We start from the raw sequence: 23,600 nt of genomic DNA on the forward strand, positions 1-23,600 counted from the left end.
ATGCAACCATCTATTGCAAGTATTTATGTTACTAATCTTTTTATTGTTTTAGAACGAATCTAACATGCAGAGGACGAATTCTTTGGATTCGTTGAATAAGTTGCCTGCTTTGGATGACGGTAAGTTTGGTGATAAATATGTATAAACTTTAAATATTTAAATCTTTTGATAGTCGATAAGATTTTATAAGGTGAAGGAATTTAGTGAATGAATCTGAAAATGTGTGTAGGATTCGGCCCACCCGTGGCTCCCCCACGAGGGTGGAGACCCGTTCGTCCACCTACGACAATACCCCAAAGGCCACCAAGAACACGCAACATTTATCACAAATTTTAAAACCGTGACGTCCGAGGTACAAGCGAAACGCGCGCTCCCCTCTCAGTGCAAGACACACTGTTAACACGCTTTCGCACTATGTAAACCAAAGCATTTCGGCCTCGCACAAGCTTTCTAGTGTCCGCCGATGAGACATTGTTTTCTGATAGACAGCTTTCAGAGTTAGAAACTATTTTTTCTTTAGATTTTCATAGGCATCGACATATTTGTGGCTTACGATTTGTTCCCATAACAGTTTTCTGCGTGCGTACCACGTTTCGATATTAATAATTTTCCGCGAGCATGATTAATATGAATAACATGTCATTTTCATCAGTTTTCACAGGCTTAATTTGAATGCAAAGCTCGGGCGAGAATTTCTAAATGAACTTGTGCTTGTTTCAGGTGATCTAGTCACGACAATGACGAAGATCTATGATGAACGCAAGAAGAAATTAAACCCTTCGATTTTATCCGACGAGAACATCCCGTACGTGGACGAATCACCCGAAAAGATCTGCAGGCAATCGGTCTCGTATCTGAACAAAGAAAACATTCCTAGCTCGCCGAAGCTCTATCGCAATCCAAGCCTGCACAAGAGCCAGTACACCAATTCTAAGCTCCTATCAACGTGCCCCAATAACACCTATAAAATAAAGGAGAAGTTGGAGGTTGCCGAAAAGGACGAAGATTGTACGATCGGTGTCCAAATTCCCGACAACGACAAAGTTGCTCTAACAACAAGTAAAAAGGTTAATATCATGACCTCGACAGGCAACTCCCGACTACGACGCTCCGAATCACTCAACAAACCAGAGCGAACTGTCTCTCCACTGAACAATAAACTGAAGCGTTCGGAAAGCTTAAACAAAGCCAATGACCGTCTTAAACGGTCGGACAGTCTGACGAAAAACGAAAAAACCGAGAGCAATATTAGTAAAAAACGCGAAATCAGTGGCACTCGACGTGGAAAGGATGTTTTCAAACTGAAACGCAAGAACGGAATGCCCGATCGGTCCATCAAACGACGCCACACGGTTGGTGGTTACCCTGATAAGATTATCCTTGACAATCGTTCGCGCGAAGAGGTCGCCGATAACGAGAACAAGAAAGAGAAGACGTTGCGCACCAGCTCGCCGGACCTCAGCTCCACGCGACGTGAACGTCTGTTTCTCGAAGTGAACTTTTATGATTCGGAGAATATGATTTTATCCTTGCGTCAGCATCTGGTAGGCGCACGGCCGCAGAGTTTTCCCGAGTCGGTGTATAAGGTGCCGCTCGAATCTCACGTCTAATCGTCGCGCAACTCTTTCGACCTGGATTCTAAATGCACGCCTAGTTCAAATAATGTCTGTGCCTTGAATATTATATTACGCGATGCTCTCTTGAGAACAATCAAAAACCCGGAACGACAGACTGAGAATTACAAATCAATGTGCAATTTAAAATCACGATTAAGGTAAACGAATTAAGTAATGATTTCACGCAGGTATAGGTGTCCCTTGGACGCGCGGTCGTTCACTTTTATTATACATTAATTATTTTATCGATTGCTATTACTTGTTTATGATCGACTAGAAATGAAATTTCTATATAAAACGCAAAAGAAAGCTGAGAGCGCATTTAAATAATTTTATATTATTATTTTATTATTCATATTCATATTCTCTTATTTGTTATTATTTATTTTGTAACTAAAACAATTTGCTTCATTTTAATATTATGTGATTATGATTACATATTCCAGGATTAGCAATTTGAAATTTGTGATAACTCTTCTTGTATAAAATGATAAAATATTGTACATAGTATATAGAATTATGTAACTTTGAAACGCGTTTTACCCAAGAGCGTAAATAATTTTTATATCTGCTAGATATGCACCGATCAATCAAACTATTTTTCCACAAAATTCAGTTGTACATAGTAATATGATTAAATTATTCTCGTTTTAATTTTTGCAGTCGCCGTGTTGCAGTATTATAATAAATACTGTGCCAAAATGCAAGAACATCAATAATTGTATGCAATTATGCAGAAAGTAAATAATGGAAATTTCTTATGATATATTATTGTAAATAAAGAATTTAATGCAAATATAGGATTAACTATTTCGTCGCGGTAAGGTGATTTCTATTATTTAGGCTGTTTGTGACTTGCCTGTTACTGTTTTATTTTTATAGTTTTAAGGATAAATGTGTATGTTTGTTTTACTTCTGAAAACGATTAAGTATTGAATAAAAAATTTGGAAGATACGATTGCACATTTTTGTTGTCACTTATCCGTTTATTATTATGGCTTATAAAGCCATATACATGACACCAGATAACATTTCTTTTAAGACATGAATAAAAGTGCAATATTTATACCTGAAACAAATACAGTAAGGTAAGAGAGCTTGGTGGCTCAGGTGTATATCATATACTTGAATGCTAGGGGTTCCTAAATCCTAAAAAGTTACCAAAATAATCGTTGTAGAATTAAATTATCTATCAGGCAGGTATACGATTTAAAATTTCATCGAAATTAATAGTTCCATGCATAGTACGAGTACAATTTTTCTCATGTTCTGCACCACCACATTGAAAGTATCAGTGTTTACAAACAAACATGTTTTCTTATCTCGTGCAATTTTTGTGCGATCGCCACGCGGTTGGCTTGTGTACCACGTTAGTCTCATTTTTGTCGTCAGGTGATCTGCACGCACCTTTTCTTCATTATTCTTGAGTTGCTAAATGCTTCTTCGATTGTGCGCGTTCATACCACGCGGATTGTACATACTCGGGGGTAAAACGTGAGTAATGTTCCGTCGGCCGTAGTATTCTTTTGGTATTATACGCGTATTTCATCGGTTCTACAATGTGCAATTAAGGTCCATACAACTTATTGGATATACCTAAACGCAAACATTTATTTTGCATCAAGGTATGTTCTCGCATTTCTTTAGCCATTTGAAAATCAAATCCATTATTGACTTTACTTGTTTGCGCTTTTCAATTATTTCACATGATTCAAAATAAAATTCTGATTTGTGCTTTAATTTTTTAATTTTGTTTTTGGATTCCGAAAGTAAATTAAATTCGGAATGCAGTAACACAATTATAGATTAAGGCCCTATTGACATGTAAAATCCAATTTTTGGATTAAAAATGCAAGTTGTATCAAACTAATTGACATTGATATACCAATACATAAATAATAAAAGCACACAATACTACAATTATCTACCTGGTGTTCCCAGTCGATGGTACGCGGTGGTGTCGTGAGCACGTGTTTTGTTCTTGAGTTTATCTACATAGTTATTAATCCCGTTTCTTCAGATGTTAATATGATAGTAACATGGACGACAATCAATTTCAGCCAGGGTGGCTTACAGTTATTGAATTGTTGCTCATGGAATCGGATGTTGAGTGACTTTGTTAACATTCGTGGCTACCGTCGGATACCGTCCGCGTGCTATATGTCGAATTGGTATTATTATTATTATTTATTTATTTAACGGTTCATTTATTAAAATGAGTATCAATTCATACTAAAGTAAAATTTTTGTTGTTAACGGAAAAACAATTAAGTGAGTGTCGTCAATGCAAATTAAAACTAACGTACCTATTTATTAATTTTAATATGAATTTGTTTTTATGCATAGAAAATAGTTTCACCACACGTTAAAGAAAAACAAGTACATACTTCCTTGATTGTATGAGCAACATTAAAGTTAGTATTGATAGTATTGCCATTCTGTATCAACTCTATGACTTAGTTTTGTAATTTTCTGGCGGGAAAACCATAAAAACTGCATTTTTGTGTTTCGAGACACTATTTTTTCTTGTTTTAGGGCTGTAGAAACTGAACTGGAACCCGCAGGAGCGTAATTTTTGCATGAAATTGTAAGGATTGCCATTCTGTATCATTTCTATGACTTAGTTTTACAATTTTCTCACGGGAAAACCATAAAAACTGCATTTTTGTGTTTTGAGACACTATTTTTTGCTGGTTTTAGGGCTATAGAAATTGAACGGGAACTCGCACGAGGGTCATTTTTGCATTAAATTGTCAGTATTGCCATTCTGTGTCATCTCTATGACTTATTTTTGCAATTTTCTCACGGGAAAGCCATAAAAATTGCATTTTTGTATTTCGAGGCACTGATTTCTGTTTATTTTAGGGCTGTAGAAATTGAACGGGAACTCGCAGGAGGGTCATTTTTGCATCAGATTGTAAGTATTGCCATTCTGTATCATCTCTATGACTTAATTTTGCAATTTTCTCACGGGAAAACCAGAAAAACTGCATTTTTGTGTATCAAGACACTAATTTTTCTTGTTTTAGGGCTATAGAATTTGAACGGGAACTCGCAGGAGGGCCATTTTTGCATCAAATTGTAAGTATTGTCATTCTGTATCATCTCTATGACTTATTATTGCAATTTTCTCACGGGAAAGCCATATAAATTGCATTTTTGTATTTCGAGGCACTGATTTCTGTTTGGTTTAGGGCTGTAGAAATTGAACGGGAACTCGCAGGAGGGTCATTTTTGCATAAAATTGTAAGTATTGACATTCTATATCATCTCTATGACTTAGTTTTGCAATTGTCTCACGGGAAAGCCATAAAAACTGCATTTTTGTGTTTCGAGACACTAATTTTTGCTGGTTTTAGGACTTTTGCACCTGAGTATGTCACTGTCGACGGACCATTCTTGCACCAGATTGTAAGTATTTAATTTCTTTATCATTTTCCTAAATAACTTGTGATTATCTCACAAATTGATCCCCAAAATTGCATTTTTATGTTCGAAGGACTAATTTTTGTTGGTTTTAGGGATTTCGCACCTGAGTCTGACACCGTAGAAGGACCATTCTTGCATCAGATTGTAAGTATTTAATTTCTTTATCATTTTCCTTAATAACTTTTGTGATTATCTCACAAATTGACCTTCAAAATTCCATTTTTATGTTCAAAGGACTAATTTTTGCTGGTTTTAGGGATTTTGCACCCGAAGTCGACATCGTAGCAGAACCATTCTTGCATCAGATTGTAAGTATTTAATTTCTTTATTATTTTCATATATAGCTTTTATGAATAACTTATGAATTAGCGAGAAAAATTTACTTTTTGTGTTTTGAAGATTTTGTGATTTTGCTGGTTTTCGAGGTTTAACACATGAACGCGTCATCCGCGTAATATCAGCGAGGTCCCTAAAAATGTAAAATTTAATTCTTCATGGCGTTATATTCTAATGTCGTAGGAGATGTACCTGTAGAACGTGTATTGTTAGATAAATTGTACGTTTCGTACGTTGTTATGTCGATAACTTGTAACTGTTTGTTTACATTTAGTCATTTTGAAAAGTTTTTGGATTATATATAATATGGATTGTGTTTTATTAATTTTCATTCAAGTGAGGGAGATAGAAATACGAGGATTGGGTGATAGCGGGTGAGTTAGAATAAGAGAGTAATATCCAAGTTTCATGTTCAATCCATGTTCTTTATATGATCTGCGAACTTTTCACACTTTGAAATACAATGGTAGGTAGTACGAGAGGGTGAGTATAAGCTAAGTAAAGTTAAGTAAACACTTACTGTACGCTATACCCTCACAATATCGCCAAAACGATATTTTTACTAAACCATTGCAAGTCAATGCAAGTATTTGTCAAGCCTGATGTGGATAGCTATTTCGACCATTAGAGGTCTCATCAGCACACCTATTGGCTTGACAAATACTGCACGTAGGTACGTAGGTAGTAAAAAAAAACACAATTTTTTTTGTTTTTTTTTTTTTTTTTGGAAAACATTTAATAAATTAAGTATAAACAAAAACAATTAAATAGAAAATAACTTACACAGTACATATTTCTTATTGTTTACGATTTAATAATAATTTTTATACAGTACCTTTTGACGAACAAATTACCTGCTAATTTTTAAAATTTACATATGATTGACATCATTGATGATTTTACGACGAGAGTTTTATTATTATGTCACTTGTGCCCTGATACGTAGGTAGTAAAAAAAAACACAAAGTAGAGACGTTAATAATAGGGAAGAGAGGGGGAAAAAGGGGAGTAATTAATTTAGAGGAATATTTGTGAGAGTTTTTTGGTTATTTCTATAATGATTTTTAAGGGGATGAATTAGTATGTTTTCTGTTAACTTGGACGCTAAAATGTGATGTTTATAAAAATTGGTATTTAATTTTTTAATGTAATTTGAAATTGTTTCGCAGCGCGTACGTTCATGAATAATTTTGGTGCGAATTCGAGATTGTCGCGTGATTTTGAGTATGTTCCGGAGAATCGCGTTTTGGAAAATTTGCATTTTGGATTTAGTTGTTTTCGCAGCAAGTTCAGTTACTTGTGATCCGTACGTTAAAATTGGAAGAATGTAAGATTTGTAGATTTGGGTTTTCAGATGTGTATTTAATTTTGAATGGGGTCCAAGAAGGGGGTATAATTTTGTTTTGGTAATTCTGGCTTTGCATAAGGCTGAAGAGATGTGTTTTTTGAAAGTTAATTTTTTGTCAATAATTACGCCTAAATATTTGGGGTCGGGTGTTTCTGGGATGTTTAAATTGTTTAAAGAAGGAGTAGATTGATGATTCTTGGATTTTCTTCGGTTGCCGAAGTAGGTAATTGTGGATTTTTCCGGGTTTGGGAGGAGTTTCCACTTTTGGTAATACATTTGGAGTTTGTTTAGGTGTTGTTGGGTGTATTTGTTAGCTTGAGCGGTTTGAGATGATGTAGTGATGATTGCGGTATCATCAGCAAACAAGGCAATATCGGTATTTGGATCGGTAGGAATGTCGTGGGTATAAATGTTGTAAAGTTGGGGAGAAAGTACGCCGCCTTGTGGGACCCCTGTGGTTAATTTTTGCGAGTTGGAAAAAGTGTTTTGAAGTTTTACTTGGAAAGAGCGATTGCTCAGGTAGTTGCGTATTAGCAGGATTAGATTTTTGGGATATTTTAAGAGAATAAGTTTATAAATTAACGCGTCATGCCAAATAGTGTCGAATGCTTTTGTTAAGTCTATTGTAGTTAAAGAGGTAGTTTTGTTCAGATTAGTGTTAATGGTGATTTTGTTAATAATTCTAGCTATTTGCATGTTAGTAGAATGATGTTTTCGGAAGCCAAATTGGGAGTCAGGTATAACTTTAAGTAATTGGGTGTGTTTTGTTAGTTCTACATTAATAATTTTTTCGTTAAGTTTACCGAGCATAGAAATTAAGCTAATAGGACGATAATTTTGTGGAAGTGTTGGGTTTTTATTCGGTTTTGCTATTGGGATTACTACAGAGTGTTTAAATTGTTTAGGGAAGTAATTTAGTTGGTAGCATGCATTATAGATTTTTACTAGTTGAAGGATAAAGTTGTTTGGATATTTTTTGATCATTTCGTTAGTAATTTTGTCTTTACCAGGAGATTTTTTATTGGGAAGTGATTTAATAAGTGATTGTAATGACATGAAATTTATAATTGCTATTTCGACCATTAGAGGTCTCATCAGCACACCTATTGGCTTGACAAATACTGCATTGACCTGCCATGGTATTTCAATCTTATGCTTGCTTGAGCTAACTTCAGTCTCCACCGTCAGGTGGAGCTGACAATACTTCTGCGTCTTGAATTATAAGCCAGTTGTATATAAGCCATGGCAGGTCAATGCAGTATTTGTCAAGCCAGTAGGTGTGCTGATGAGACCTCTAATGGTCGAAATAGCTATCCACATCAGGCTTGACAAATACTTGCATTGACTTGCAATGGTTTAGTAAAAATATCGTTTTGGCGATATTGTGAGGGTATAGCGTACAGTAAGTGTTTACTTAACTTTACTTAGCTTTTCACACTTTGATTATGATGTCACTTCGACCTTGGCCTGCGCAGCACGCTGTGCGCTGTTATTTGAAATTTGAACAGTACCGCACCGGTCGCCGTGCGTCGTCGGGTTCAAGTGACAATTCGCTATACTGCTCAGTACATCTTGCGCTGGCGTATTGGTTGTTGTTTTTTTACTGTTTAGCCAGTCGGTGGTACGCAATTGTGCTATGTGCACGTGTTCCATTTCTTCTCCGCCACTGTTCGTCGGGACTGTTAGTATTTCGGGCGATTTCAATACCGTGCGAGCCTTGTGATTTATCTCGACTCGAGACTTAAGACACCACGTGCGCGTGTGAAACCATTAGTCGCCGGCCTTCGGATCTCTTGCGTTGGGCTACGGATTCCAATTGGATTTATAGGCCAATATGGTATTGTAAATTAGAAGGGATAAATCACGCGTTTTCTCCGTGTGGCATAGTTGTTAGTGCAAAAGGTATACAGTGAGTAGTAACATCAATTCTACTAACAATTCTGCTTTGCGTGTAACATTTCATAAGAGAGCGTTGTGGCTCGTTGGTATGTAGGATATGCCTTGGATCGTACGTACGTTCGTTTTATTAAAAAAGAAAGAAGAATGTATTGTTAAATATAAGTAATAAAACTAAGTTTACAATTAAAATCTCATTCATATTTTTTTGTGATATCTTGTTTGTCATTTTCAGGATATGCGTCTTAAATCATATTTTATATGAAGCTTATGTGAGTGCAACATAGGTAAGGCTTGTGTTGTTGTTTTTAAAAAGTTTAATAAAGTAGAAACATAAATAGAAGAATCAAATATAAATGATAAAAACACTCGGTGGTCGAGTGGATACGTGCACCTGCTGGCATGCTGGTAGACACGGATCGAGTCTCAGGTATCGGAGGCATTTTTCTCAAATATAAAAATATCAGGTGAAATTTGGGTTGCATATATGAATGGCAACGAAATATAAGAGAAATTGAAATACAAGTGAAGACAATGGAGACATAAGAAAGCAAGTGGAGAAACAGAGAAATAGAAGGAGTAGTAGAAGATAAATGGAAGAGAATAGAGAGTAGAGTAGAGAAGAGGAGGAGATAGAAGAAAGAGAACAGGAGTGGACGAAATTTTTAAATTTTTTGGCACGTGTCGTTATAAGACAGTCTACGGTCGATCTCCCAGAGCGCCTCCGGCGCTCTGGTCGATCGCCCACTGCTTCGATGCGTCCATTGCTCCCGGCCCATCCTACAGCTACGATGTCTCTGCGCTTCATCCCCGAAATTATCAGGCATATCAACAATTTTTATGGTGGGGGATCACCCCCAGAGAGAGGGAACTCCTTATAAGGACGATCCTTATAAGGTCTTGTTCAAATATTTCTAAGTTTAAAGTCGTCTCAAGAGAGACGACACTTAAAAATACTCTTACAAGTTCTGACCTGTACCTGAAATGAAGGAAGGAGTACACAAATCATACAGGTTACCTTAACAATATTTATAGTGGGGATCATCCCCTGAGAGAGGGAACTCTTCCTGAAATGATAGAGTGGGTACACACAAATAAAAGAAGTCAATATATCTTACTATTTATTTATTAAGAATAGAATACAAGTTTTGATTTTACAAGTCAACAAAATACATGCCGCCATATTGAAACAAGACTTACGACCTGCATCGTCGCGCACATGCAAGTAAGTAGCACTTCGCAAAGTACTACCGGTGATTGAAAATGGAAACAAATATACAGGGTGTTACAGAAAGAAAATTTAAAGTGAAAAGAAAAAACTCTAAACTAGTGTTTACAGTCAAACGTCGCTCGTTTTCATCGACAATCAGGAAAATTAATATACAGGGTGTTTCTAATAGAAAATTCAAAGTGCAAAGAAGAAAAACCTAAAATCAACAGTTAAAGCTAAATTTTCACGGACAACAAAGAAAATGAATATACAGGGTGCTACAAAAAGAAAATCAAAAGTTAATGAAAGAAAACACTCGGGAATAACAAATTTAGAAAACTTGTAATGGGAAATCAAGAAAAACAAACATACAGGGTGTTACAAATAGCAAATTCCTTAATTTAAAAATAAAATACAAATTTTAAGTAGAAAACGACCCGGAAACGATAAATTTAGTCAGTTTTACATTAGAGAGCAAGGAAAAATAATACATAGGGTGATATAAGAAGAAAATAGCTACATTTAATTAGAAAATTTAACATTCTCGATGCCGAGAATTAGATTCACGAGAAGGTGACTGAACAAAACTACAACTACATTTTGAATTAAGAATTGGGAGCTAGAAGAAAAATCAATGAAAATTTAAATTTAAAAAATGTAAATTTAAAAACAGGAAAGGTAGGAAAGGTAGAGTGATAGATAAATAAAACATCAATATGAATTTTATTGCGATCCTAAAATTTTCTTTGCGACGTGTTATCCAAATACGCCACAAGCAAGGCAAAATGTGTCGGCCGACGGCAAGTCATGTACACACGCGGGAAGAAATTTAAATTGTCTATTAAAACACGTCTCCGCGATTGGAGGATTATGACATCAAAAGAAAATACGAGCAAAGGAAGTTCACGCTATTAAATCGATGATTGACATCGAAAAAGCAAAGTCTGCAGCGAAACCGATGACGCATCCGACGGCACGCGTCAATTTTGAGTTATTACGGTACTCACGTTACATGTGATTTAAAACTAAAATGTAATTAATTATGATTTAATAAAGTTTACAAACTTACCAGTGTGTCGGATAATCAAAGAAAGTACTGAAACAAAAAGTAGCACGTGTGTGAGAATTTGCACTATGATGCTCACTTATTTAAACCAGTTCCATCCCATAATGAACATGCACTATTTTAACCGACAATATTCCCGCGACATCCTGCCGAAGACAGACGTTAATTACACTTACTCAAAACTATCCATAGGATACATATTTCTAATTTCAATTCTCAGCATCAAAATAATTCAATAGCCGACGGACCACTAACGCATGGATGAAGCATAAGTTTTATTATCATTTTACCCGGAATTAATTTTTTGCAAAACACTATACAAGTTTATTGTTATTAAGTGCCAATATTTATGCCAATTTTTAATTAATAAATAATAATGTAGTTAATGTAATCGAAATGAATAAAAGGACGATGCCGAGTGGCATGTAGGTAAGAACAGACTGAAATGGTCGAACGTTCGTTGCGTAGCGTAGCGTGAACACAACATTGCGCGCGTTTATCGCGATACAAAAAGTTGTTTATACACAAACCCCGATAAGCCCGTATGAAATCGAAACATTTCTAATGTGCACTTAATCCTTTGAACTATAACTACGAGTCTCACTCGTTGTTTTTAAGTTGAGACAAATCTAAGTACCACGAGCGTGAGCCGTGTTTCGTGGTCCGAACCGTTCGCATAGTATACGAGCGTTACTCGTGGTTCGCCGCTGGAGCCAATTTCAATGTTAATTAAATAAAATATAATATAATGTTTCACATCAGTTATAAACTGGGTTATCCTAATGATGTATAAATCAATATGGGGGCGATATTTATTTGATTCATCTAGCAACTGTTGTGAGTTGCAATATACTCTGTCCCCGCGATCATAAACCGGCCGCACAATAAACGCGCAAATAGTAAATAACATTACTCTAGTGATTACAATTAAATAGTCGAGTGATGATTAAATATAATACAAACAATAAAATGTAAAATTAAATGAAAAATTAATGAAAAATTAAAATTCGATTTGCGTAATTATGCTGACAGAGTGCCAGATTTTACATCAAATATTTAAGTGATATGTGCTTAAGTGCTCTGCTGCTGATAAAAATGTTTTGCTGATGATGATTTTTATAATAAACAATTCCACCTAATGTAACATTGTTAGTTATATTCATGTTTAAAATACAAGTTTATATTTTACATGTCAACAGAATACATGATGCCATATTGAAACAGGACTTACGATCTGCATATCCGCGCACATGGAAACAAGTACCACTTAGTAAAGTTCTAGTGGGATAAAGAAATTAGCAAATAGCCTATTTCCTACGGGGAAATAGACACACCTACCAGTGCAATGATGAAGAGATTTTAGATCCAGGAATATATCTTATCAACTGAAAACACGTGCAGAAATTAACTGACACTTATTTCTTACTTAAGAACACTCTAACCGCCACAACTCATCAAACAAGTCAGCCACACATGCTCGTTACGAATATTATGCTGATGACGAAAAGAATACACGACGATTAATTGAATAATTGAAGTCTGAAAACGCGTGGCTAGTAGAGACGCGCTCGCGGACCACGACTTTGAAACGACTGCCGTGTGCGCTGCGCGTTGCCAGGTACAAGGCAGGTACGTCGCGATAATACACGTCAGTCGAACAAAAAAGTAGTTTATAAACAAACGTCGTGGTAAACACTTACTTGAGAAGACGAAAGTAAAAATTCACAATATTGAAATAACACACATACACGAAATCTACTTTTACTTTCAATATTTTTTAGCATTTTTCAATTCCGAATAGCACCATTTATATTTTATATTTTATGAATACGACTCACTATCGCTACCTTCGAACGGTGCCCTGAACACGAGTCATTTCTACCGCTACCTTCGGACGGTGCCCTGAACACGAGTCACTTCCACCGCTACCTTCGTACGGTGCCCTGAACCCGAGTCACTTCTACCGCTACATTCGTAGGGTGCTCTGCACACGACTCACTTCTACCTCTACCTTCGTAAGGTGCCCTGAACACGAGTCACTTCTACCGCTACCTTCGTAGGGTGCCCTGAACACGAGACACTTTTACCGCTACCCTCATACGGTGCACTGAACACGAGTCACTTATATCGCTACCCTGCTATGGTACACTGAATGAGACTCAACTAAATCAACAAAAAATTAACAAAACCCTCTTGCGCTATCTGAATCCGATAAAAATTTGAACATTTCACATAGGTTTTCCGCAATATAATCTGTTTTCCATATTATCATTAAGTGAAATATATACGCGCCCCCTAATTCACGGGCTATTGCGTGAAATGTGATAAAACATTTAACCGTATAATATAACTTAATTATAAACTTACCAATGCAGCGCTCATCAGATTGTAAGGGTACAGCAAGTACTGTATTTAAAAGAAAACATAAGTTAATATATAATTGTATATAATTGTATGAATTACTTGTTATAAGAAAAAAACTACAATTCCTAGCGCAACGAGTACCACGGTGCAAACACACAACTTTCAAAATAACTCGCGTTACGGAATTTTCTCGCAATTAATTTCGATACTGGGAAATACAGAATTAAATTCTGCATCAGGGAAATTTATTCCGTAATTACTCTGACATCGCGCTTGCGTGTTATAAGAAAAAAACTACAATTCCTAGCGCAACGAGTACCACCGCGCACACACACAACTTTCAATATAACTCGCGTCACGGAATTTTCTCGCAATAAATTTCGATACAGAAAAATACAGAATTAAATTCCGCATTAGGAAAATTTATTGCGTAATTACTCTGACATCGCGTTTGCGTGTTATAAGAAAAAAACTACAATTCCTAGCGCAACGAGTACCCGGCGCACACACACAACTTTCAATATAACTCGCGTTACGGAATTTTCTCGCAATTAATTTCGATACAGGGAAATACAGAATTTAATTCTGCATCAGGGAAATTTATTCCGTAATTACTCTGACATCGCGTTTGCGTGTTATAAGAAAAAAATTACAATTCCTAGCGCAACGAGTACCACGGCGCACACACACAACTTTCAATATAACTCGGGTCACAGTATGTTCTCGCAATAAATTTCGATACAGGAAAATACAGAATTAAATTCCGCATCAGGGAAATTTATTCCGTAATTACTCTGACATCGTGTTTGCGTGTTTAAAAAAAAAACTACAATTCATAGCGGAACGAGTACCACGGCGCACACACACAACTTTCAATATAACTAGCGTTACGGAATTTTCTCGCAATAAATTTGGATACAGAAAAATACAGAATTAAATTCCGCATCAGGAAAATTTATTGCGTAATTACTCTGACATCGCGTTTGCGTGTTATAACAAAAAAACTACAATTCCTAGCGCAACGAGTACACGGCGCAAACACACAACTTTCAATATAACTGGCGTTACGGAATTTTCTCGCAATTAATTTCGATACAGGGAAATACAGAATTTAATTCTGCATCAGGGAAATTTATTCCGTAATTACTCTGACATCGCGTTTGCGTGTAATAAGAAAAAAAACTACAATTCCTAGCGCAACGAGTACCACGGCGCACACACACACAACTTTCAATATAACTCGCGTCACAGAATTTTCTCGCAATAAATTTCGATACAGGAAAATACAGGATTAAATTCTGCATCAGGGAAATTTATTCCGTAATTACTCTGACATCGCGTTTGCGTGTTAAACGAAAAAAACTACAATTCCTAGCGCAATGAGTACCACGGCGCAAACACACAACTTTCAATATAACTGGCGTTACGGAATTTTCTCGCAATTAATTTCGATACAGGGAAATACAGAATTTAATTCTGCATCAGGGAAATTTATTCCGTAATTACTCTGACATCGCGTTTGCGTGTAATAAGAAAAAAAACTACAATTCCTATCGCAACGAGTACCACGGCGCACACACACACAACTTTCAATATAACTCGCGTTACGGAATTTTCTCGCAATTAATTTCGATACAGGAAAATACCGAATTAAATTTTGCATCAGGGAAATTTATTCCGTAATTACTCTGACATCGCGTTTGCGTGTTAAACGAAAAAAACTACAATTCCTAGCGCAATGAGTACCACGGCGCACATACACACAACTTTCAATATAACTCGCGTCAGGGAATTTTCTCGCAATAAATTTCGATACAGGAAAATACAGAATTAAATTCCGCATCAGGGAAATTTATTCCGTAATTACTCTGACATCGCGTTTGCGTGTTGTAAGAAAAAAACTACAATTCCTAGCGCAACGAGTACCACGGCGCACACACACAACTTTCAATATAACTCACGTTACGGAATTTTCTCGCAATTAATTTCGATACAGGGAAATACAGAATTTAATTCTGCATCAGGGAAATTTATTCCGTAATTACTCTGACATCGCGTTTACGTGTTATAAGAAAAAAAACTACAATTCCTAGCGCAACGAGTACCACGGCGCACACACACACAATTTTCAATATAACTCGCGTCACAGAATTTTCTCGCAATAAATTTCGATACAGGAAAATACAGAATTTAATTCCGCATCAGGGAAATTTATTCCGTAATTACTCTGACATCGCGTTTGCGTGTTGTAAGAAAAAAACTACAATTCGTAGCGCAACGAGTACCACGGCGCACACACACAACTTTCAATATAACTCGGGTCACGGTATTTTCTCGCAATTAATTTCGATACAGGGTCATGCAGAATAAAATTCTGCATCTGGAGAAATAATTCCGAATTTACTCTGACACCGCGTTCGCGTGTTATACTAAAAAAACTACAATTCATAGCGCAACGAGTACTACGGTGCAAACACACAACTTTCATTATGACTCGCGTTACGGAATTTTCTCGCAATTAATTTCAATACAAGGAAATATAGAATTAAATTCCGCATCAGAGAAATTTATTACGTAATTACTCTGGCACCGCGTTAGCGGTAAAAGTGACTCGTGTTCAGGGCACCGTACGAAGGTAGCGGTAGAAGTGACTCCCATTCAGGGCAGCGTACAAGGCTAGCGGTAAAAGTGATTCGTGTGCAGGGCACCGTACGAGGGTAGCGGTAAAAGTGACTCCAATTCAGGGCACCGTACAAGGCTAGCAGTAAAGTGACTCGTGTTCAGGGCACCGTACAAGGGGCGAGGTAGAAGTGATACCCATTGCGAAAAAATGGGCAAGGAAGGTGCGTGATCCTGTTTTTTGAAGATTTAAGAAATATCTTTGAAACTAAAAGCACTAGCGTCCAGCCTATCTAAGATTATGAAAGTTTGGAAAATTCTCTATAAGATAAGATAAGAAAATAATTAAAATATGAGATGGAAAGGTTCTGAAATCGTGTCTAAAAGTGGAAAAAGTGAACTTTTAAATTTTTGAGAGTTTTCCCCGATTGTGAATATCTAGAAAACTAAAAGAGATACAGAGGAGCGGATTGAAACGCGACTGTCTTAGGTCTTTGCAACACGCGGAGGAACGCAAAAAAAAACTACGAAATACAAACTTATGTACGACGAACGAATTAAAATGAAAAATATTATTGAATTATAAACTTACCAATGCAGAACACGTCGGACTCCAAGGCACGGCAAATACTGTAAATAAGAAAAGAAAACATTATATTCATGTAATATTATATTCAAACAGCGGAAAAAAATAATCATCTATGCTGTTTACGCAAAACTTCCTTACACCAGCACGATGGGTCATCCTAATGATTTGCTGCTTAAGTGATCAGCTGATGATAAAAATGTTTTGCTGAGGATGTTTTTTTTATATTAAACTATTACACCTAATGTAAAATTGTTAGTTATATTCATGATTTGAGAATTGAAGAATAGATACTTGCTTAAATTTACGATGCCAATATAAACTGCAACGATGTGATATCTGCAGGTAAACAAACTTATCTCTTGTGCGAAATCGCGTGGTCGCACACGGACACGGTGTGCACTCACTACCACCGACAAGTAATATTTAACGCGAAAACGTGCATCGTAGTGCCATCTAACCGGTTATCTAGTAATGGGTTTAAATTTAAAACACATTTTATCAAATATGCATAAGTCATGATATGTCATAAGCAATTTAATAATGCCTATCAAATCGCAATATTGCTTTAATTTGTACTCTATGATACAATAAAATAATATTATATCTACACATGGGAGAAAACAAACTTTCTGTGCTGAGTATCACAATGGTCAGATAAAAGTAACTTACTCAAGCACGGATAGGTTTCCGATTGATGTAGCGACCGACCACGTCCCACAATAACCGAAATATTTGATTTGAAATATAAACATCAAAAGCAAGCATATAAAACATTTATGCACATTAAACGCACAATTACTTATTAAGAAAACACTGCAGACGCATATTACGACTAAGTCGATTGATGATCGAATATAATGCTAACTTTGAAAATACAACTATGATAAAACGAAACGCGTTGCGCGATATACGTCTGGATACGCCCGAGACCGGCACAAAACTAGCTGCAATCCATCAATATGCCGAAACTGCGCATGCAATGATGCGACAGGTCACAAATAAGACTCTGTGCCTGCTGCATAAACCCGGCAGGTAAAAACAATAGATGCGCAAAGCCAGCGCGTCGATGTCACGCGACCTTGTGTGCGAATTGCAATAGATGCGCAAAGCCGGCGGCGCGTCGATGGCACGCGACCTTATGCGTGAATTGCAATAAGAAACAAAATTGTGCGACAGCGCGACGATAGACGAAAATATTACGCGTAGCATCTCGCACGGCAATTGCGATAAAAAAGTTGCTTATACACAAACGCTGATAATAGAACTGTCTTCAAAACTAATCTATTCTATTTTATGATTTTTAGTTCATGCTAGTGAACTAAAATTTAAATCATGAAATTATGATTTATGATTTGAGTTTGTATTGAAGCATTTATTGAAGCAAAAGTTTCCACAATGGATATCAATTTTCTAATTGCAAGAAATCGGGAAAACAGATTCTATGAATGACAAAAATTTTACTTAGCAGTGTATCGAATGCCGCAAATCAAATGTGAGTAGATACTGAAATAAAGAAGAAACAAAACATTAATTACACAATTTCGGACAAATAGTTCCGGCGGAACCCAAAGTTTACCAAAAATTTCGTCTAGTTCTCCATAATTATTTAAATTAGTATTCGTACCAGGTAACACATTGAGCCAACGAGTTGTGCAGTAGTCAAAAATGGTTCGCACAAGTCCAAATTATTATTTATAATCACACACAAAGCGGCCGACCGGCGTCCGACGGCAACCGATCAGAAATCCACGCGAAAATGTAATAAACACACACAATAGTGAATTCCGAAGATTACATACGCGATAAATATTTACCGAACGACCAAACACGGCAATTAACAGTAAATTCAATAAAATATAACGCGATATACCGAATTTACAACGAGAAACACGAATACTCTGCGGAGTATTCTTATCTGCAGCACAAAGTAAGAGTTGCGTGCCGGCATCACAACTGTGCACGTCGACTTTCACTCGCAGGAATATTTTTAGTTAAAACATGCATCGCTGCGCCACCTGAGAATACTTTATTGTACCACCCGAAAATACAAAGCGTTTCAAAAAGTGTGTGAGCGATTGCCTATGCATCAGTGAGTGGTCACGCACTTAAGTGGCCGTGTCCGTGTATCACACGTACACGAGAGTGCGCATGCACCACCCTATCTAAATTAATAGCAATTATTGCACATAACTCAAAACTTCAAATATAAAAGTCTATAGGATACACTTATTCAAAATAAATTATCAATTAATAATAATATTATATTCTAATTATATTATTAATTGATAGTTTTTATCGACGATTTTCGACAGCGAATATCTTGTAAACTAAAAGTAATAGCAACCAGAAAATTGTTGATTTTGGAAGATTGGAAAATTTTCAGATGGATAAAATTAAATAAATAAAATAATTCAATTTAATCGGGCAAGAAGTCAAAAAACGCGACGGAAAGTGCCGAAAATTGAAATTTATCAAATTTTAACGTTTTATTTCAATTGCAAATATCTCGTAAACTAAAGGAGACAGATAGAAACGAATGGCAGAGTCTTAGTCTACAGAAAATGCTCTATAAAATAAGCTAGTTAAAATGGAAACCTAAGAGATGAAATTTTAATTTTTAATTTAATTTTTAAAAAAATCAAAATATTTGCGACGGAAATCAAAGAAAAGTAAAAGAGGAACAATAGGGCATCTTTATTTTTAATCATGAAAAACAACTAGCGACCAAACCCAGAAAGCCGCCAGAAAATCAAGAACGTAGCCGACGGCAATTTTAATCTTTTTAATTTGTGCGATAAACAAAAACGAAACAATGTATTGCATTCGTAATGCAAATCAACGATGGTGCCAGTGCTAGCCACACAAATTATTTGTGTGCTTAAAGACCACGCGGTTAGAGTAAAAACAAGTAAAGCAAATATTGGATTTGATTTTCATATGTCTGAGGAAATGGAAGAACATACCTGAATGCAAAATTATTAAGACCTTAATTGCGCACATTGTAGGAACGATGAAATACGCCTATAATACGAAGACTCACTCTACGACGGCCGACGGAACATCACGCACGCTTTACCTCTGAGTATGTAGAATCCACCTTTAACGAACACCGCACATCACTCACGCACAATCGAAGGAACATTGTGAAATATTACATAATAACGCGAAGAAAAAGGTACTCAAATTACTGTAGAGAAAATGTGCGTGCAGATCACCTGACGACATAAATGAGACTAACATGGTGCGCAAGCCAACCGCGTGACGACCGTACAAAAATTGTAAGCGATAAGAAAACATGTTTGTTTGTAAACACTGACACTTTCAGTGTGGTAGTGCAGAACATGAAAAGAATTGTATTCGTACTATGGAACTATTAATTTCGATAAAATTTAATCGAAATGCCTGATAATTTAATTCTACATCGATTATTTTGGTAACTTTCGACAACATTATCCGTTTTGATCCTATTTACAATTTTAGGGAAAAATGCATTCGTTTTTCGTACACCTTTTTGTTCTTGTCATAATCGCCAAAAAGTTCGACCCTGTTCTTCGACCGAAAAACATTTTAATAAAATGGTTCGACCCTGTTCTTTGACCGAAAAAAATTTAAGTAAAAAAAGTTCGACCGTTTTTCGAACGAAAAAAATTTAACAAAAAAATTCGAACAAAAAATTTTGAGTAAAAAAGTTCGACCCTGTTTTTCGACCAAAATAATTTTGACAAGAAAAGTTCGACCCTGTTCTTCAGCCAAAAATAATTTAAACGAAATAGTGCGGCCCTGTCTTTCGACAGAAAATATTTTATGCGACAAAGTTCGGCCCTGACTTTCGACCAAAAAAGTAATTTAAAAAAACAAAATTTAGCCCTTTTTTGGAAATATATAAAATATTAAAATAGATACAAATCTCAAGTTTCGAACAACATCCGGGAAAGATGGAAAATGCAGAAAAAATGAAGTCGATCACTTGTGTATAGCTTATTATTACAAAAAATAATTTATAGATCAATATCCAAGTCAATCATACAATAAGTACAACGATATTATTTACATATAAAGCCATTCTCGTGACGGTGTTTCGAATAAAATCCTATAGAAAATAATCCCTTAGGGACCACGCTTATAAAAAGTACAAAATCGTACATCAATGTCGCAAAATTAACCATCGTTCTGATTGACACCAATTCGTTGTCATAAATAAGTTCTAACAACTAAGTAAAGTAAGTAATTGACTAGATACATAGCATTCTCATAAAAAAGTTCGTTAAGTTCATTGGTAATACTTGAGAATTAAACAATTATGATACATCTTAGAAGTTAATTGCCGATTTCGTCGATTTTCTCGGTTCATTCTTTGTTTCGTTTGCAAGTAAGCAACGCTCATGACTAGAATCTTATTAATTTTATTTATTCTAACGCAGTCTTCTACGTTTTCAATGTGACGGCGTTGAGGGTTTTCCTAATGCGATCGCTACCGCACTTACTCGATTGAAGTCCATCGATAATCTGTAAATAAAACAATATTTAATTATAAATTTCGTCAAAACGAAAGAGTTCTTGATGAAAAATTAGATTAAATATAATACTTACACTAATCAGTTGATCGAATCCGTAGAGCAATCCTTCTTCATGATTTCCCTGCTGCCACTCGTCTCTATGCGTGACAGTCATACCAGCAGGCAGTGGAAGAGTTTTCGCAAAATCGATGAGCCATGCTCCCACTTTATTGTTATCATAGATGATGAATAAACTGCTGCCGATGACTTCATGCCTTTTGAAGTACTCCGATTGTTCAATCTTTGAGCGCATTTCCTGCAGTCGATTTACCAGCCGCTGTTTGACGTCCGGTCGACCGTTCAGGAACATATCCAGGGTGTTGACCACTTGTTCCGTGGATTTAACTTTTTTAAGATCAGTCACAGGAGCGGAACCACGGCACTTCATTGCTTCGATGCGGAACCCATGATTGCAGGATGAACTCTGCTGTTCCCTAAACTGCATGTACCTCAGTTTAGTAACAGCTCCCTCAGCGTGTTCTTCGGGCGTAGGTGCAGTAGGATCAATAGCAATCATTTTCTGGTAGAGGTCTGAACGTGCTGTGGTTTTGCTCACTTCGCTTTCCAGGAAGGTTCTCGTTCCCATTTTGATGTCAATCACGTAAGGATCCTAATCAACACAAACACGTACTATTAGCACACATAAATTGCGTTTCTTTAGGAGTAGTCAACTTACCTTAAACCCATGTAAAAGGTCTTGCAATTCGATAAACTTCTCGCCTTGGTATTCCACCTCGCGGTAGTATTTCGGGATAATGTCATTAACAAAGGCGTCTTCCGAAACTGCTTCGTACACGATGCGTTCTGTGGCGTCTTGACTGCCAGACCGCTTTTCCAGACTGTTCCAGGACCTGCAGGCGCAAGACTATCTGGATGTCCCGATAATTGGAACCAGTTTGAACTGCGGCTCTTGAGAAGGACATCGCTTGCGGGAGCACTCAAGTCTAACGCATTCTATAATAACCACAAGAAAATAATTAATAAACCGTTAATATTGATGTAGTTTAAATGTAAACTTACAATTGCTAAGAATTTGAGCAGCGACATCTCGTCCTCTTTCCCCTTGCCGTTAACGTTCGGCGCGGAAACTTCTTTAATTTGATTCTGAGTCTTCAGGTTTGTCTTCCTCCAGCGTTTGAAAGCGCTGCTGCCACGGGATTTGTTCTGATGGCGCGATTTCCACGCGTCCACATCGTTCAGCTCCTTTTCGGTAGCCTGCAAGAGGAACTGAAGTTGAAGAGTTAATTATTACATACGTCTTGTATAATGTTCGTGCATGAGTGCTGTGCATGAACAAATTTCAATGACAGAGATAAAGCTAATGCTAATCTGTGGCGTGCGGTTGGTCGGCATCGTGGCGGCAACAGCACCGATTATTGAACAAAAACACGATGATAATTGTAATCGTGAGCGCACACGGCGTGCGTCAATAGCGTATATCGATGATTGAAAAATCGCAGCCCGGAAAAAACACACGCACAAATGCGTGTGCGTAAACGGCTCCTAAACATGAAGCTGAGTTAAAGTCGTCAGGACGTTAACTTTCCAAAAGGCGACACGATAAAACAAGCGCCGACGTTGATTGCTTCGACAAATATAGTCTAATTAGATTCGCAATGAGTGTCGACTGCGAAACAATCGCTAACAACTTTTGTTTTGTGTGTTTCTAACTCAAAATAATATCGGAGAGGAAAAGTACTAAATTAACGCGCTCACAAACTAATGCTAAATTAAAATTTCGCTGTGTTCTCACAACTACACACCAAATATTCTTTAGTGTTTACGTCATACACCGCATTATAAATGCACAACGTGTTTCCAACAAAAAGAAAGTTTTGGTTGGATGAAAATGGATCGCAATGTTTCTTTTTTTGTCTTGACACTTACCGATAGCGTCTTGCACTTAAGGCACATTAAATCCGATAGAAACTCGTTGTAGGATTCCTTGCCCTTGTTAGTGACGAAGTTTACAACGGCCGGTACCATTTCGAAATGGTTTACGCACATTTCACACTCGTGAGCACAAAATGAATTGCAGACCAAATCTGCGCACCTCACAAACTAGTAATCCAATGTTAATCCAAATATATCTTTGTATGTTTAGTCCGATCGTACACAATGTTGTGTTGTTGCACTGACAATGAACGATGTTTTATGATACTCAACATTTAACAGACCAAGCGTGTTTCAATTCGTGTGTCTCGTGTAATGCGAATGAATGTCGCTGAGTTGACTGAGCGCTCGTTGGGTGCGCGCTCGGTTTTACTACCGACCAAGCGGTTGGCGCATGCGCAGCACGATCTAAAAGTAAGTGCGCTTCGTCTTTTCAATTCTAGCAAGACCGCAAGTGTAAGCAAAGTTTATTCTAGTATTTTATGTGGTTCATGAATCAGTTTATCACATTAATTTTTCCACACTTTTTACCGGCATCATTTTCTAATTACTCTAGATGAGTATGATGCGTTAGGTTGGTACATTGATGAATATCGAATTTCCCGATTGAAACGCGACGCTGGGACTGATTTGTTGGCAAATTGATCGATGAAAACACGTAAATTCACATGCGTAACT

General features: G+C 36.7%; 2 protein-coding genes and 2 long non-coding RNA genes across 14 annotated transcripts in view; 2 read left to right on the forward strand and 2 right to left on the reverse strand.

The window, feature by feature from the left end:
• Positions 1 to 2,571, forward strand: part of RhoGAP19D (Rho GTPase activating protein at 19D) — a 74,571-nt gene extending 72,000 nt beyond the window's left edge. For 10 of the 11 annotated variants that reach the window (XM_065318209.1, XM_065318212.1, XM_065318210.1 and 7 more), the window contains 2 exons: positions 53 to 119; positions 721 to 2,571. In XM_065318209.1, the coding sequence (XP_065174281.1) occupies positions 53 to 119; positions 721 to 1,610 (957 nt within the window). In that variant the 3' untranslated portion in view covers positions 1,611 to 2,571. Of the gene's footprint in view, positions 1 to 52; positions 120 to 229; positions 353 to 720 lie in introns of all 11 variants that reach the window. The other variant, XM_065318220.1, reaches the window with a different exon arrangement.
• Positions 2,572 to 3,009: 438 nt separating this feature from the next.
• Positions 3,010 to 9,781, forward strand: LOC135789396 (uncharacterized). Its single transcript, XR_010547541.1, has 8 exons — positions 3,010 to 3,241; positions 4,482 to 4,533; positions 4,646 to 4,697; positions 4,811 to 4,862; positions 4,976 to 5,027; positions 5,138 to 5,189; positions 5,302 to 5,353; positions 8,861 to 9,781. It is a non-coding gene; the product is annotated as an uncharacterized lncRNA (long non-coding RNA).
• LOC135789397 (uncharacterized) lies at positions 9,736 to 17,447 on the reverse strand. Its single transcript, XR_010547542.1, has 4 exons — positions 17,143 to 17,447; positions 16,477 to 16,514; positions 13,269 to 13,307; positions 9,736 to 10,931 (listed from the first exon to the last, which is right to left on the reverse strand). It is a non-coding gene; the product is annotated as an uncharacterized lncRNA (long non-coding RNA).
• Positions 17,448 to 20,436: 2,989 nt separating this feature from the next.
• LOC135789889 (inositol-trisphosphate 3-kinase homolog) overlaps positions 20,437 to 23,600 on the reverse strand; it is a 29,357-nt gene continuing 26,193 nt past the window's right edge. Inside the window, 5 exon segments of the mRNA XM_065299954.1 lie at positions 20,437 to 20,979; positions 21,064 to 21,639; positions 21,706 to 21,836; positions 21,839 to 21,983; positions 22,050 to 22,244. Of these exon segments, the coding sequence (XP_065156026.1) occupies positions 20,899 to 20,979; positions 21,064 to 21,639; positions 21,706 to 21,836; positions 21,839 to 21,983; positions 22,050 to 22,244 (1,128 nt within the window). The 3' untranslated portion in view covers positions 20,437 to 20,898.

This window comes from Atheta coriaria, unplaced genomic scaffold (assembly GCF_025399875.1).
Source record: "Atheta coriaria isolate IRGN ID8LTWV9N9 unplaced genomic scaffold, Caltech_Dcor_3.1 hic_scaffold_3_pilon, whole genome shotgun sequence".
In the NCBI taxonomy this organism is placed as follows: domain Eukaryota; kingdom Metazoa; phylum Arthropoda; class Insecta; order Coleoptera; family Staphylinidae; genus Dalotia; species Dalotia coriaria.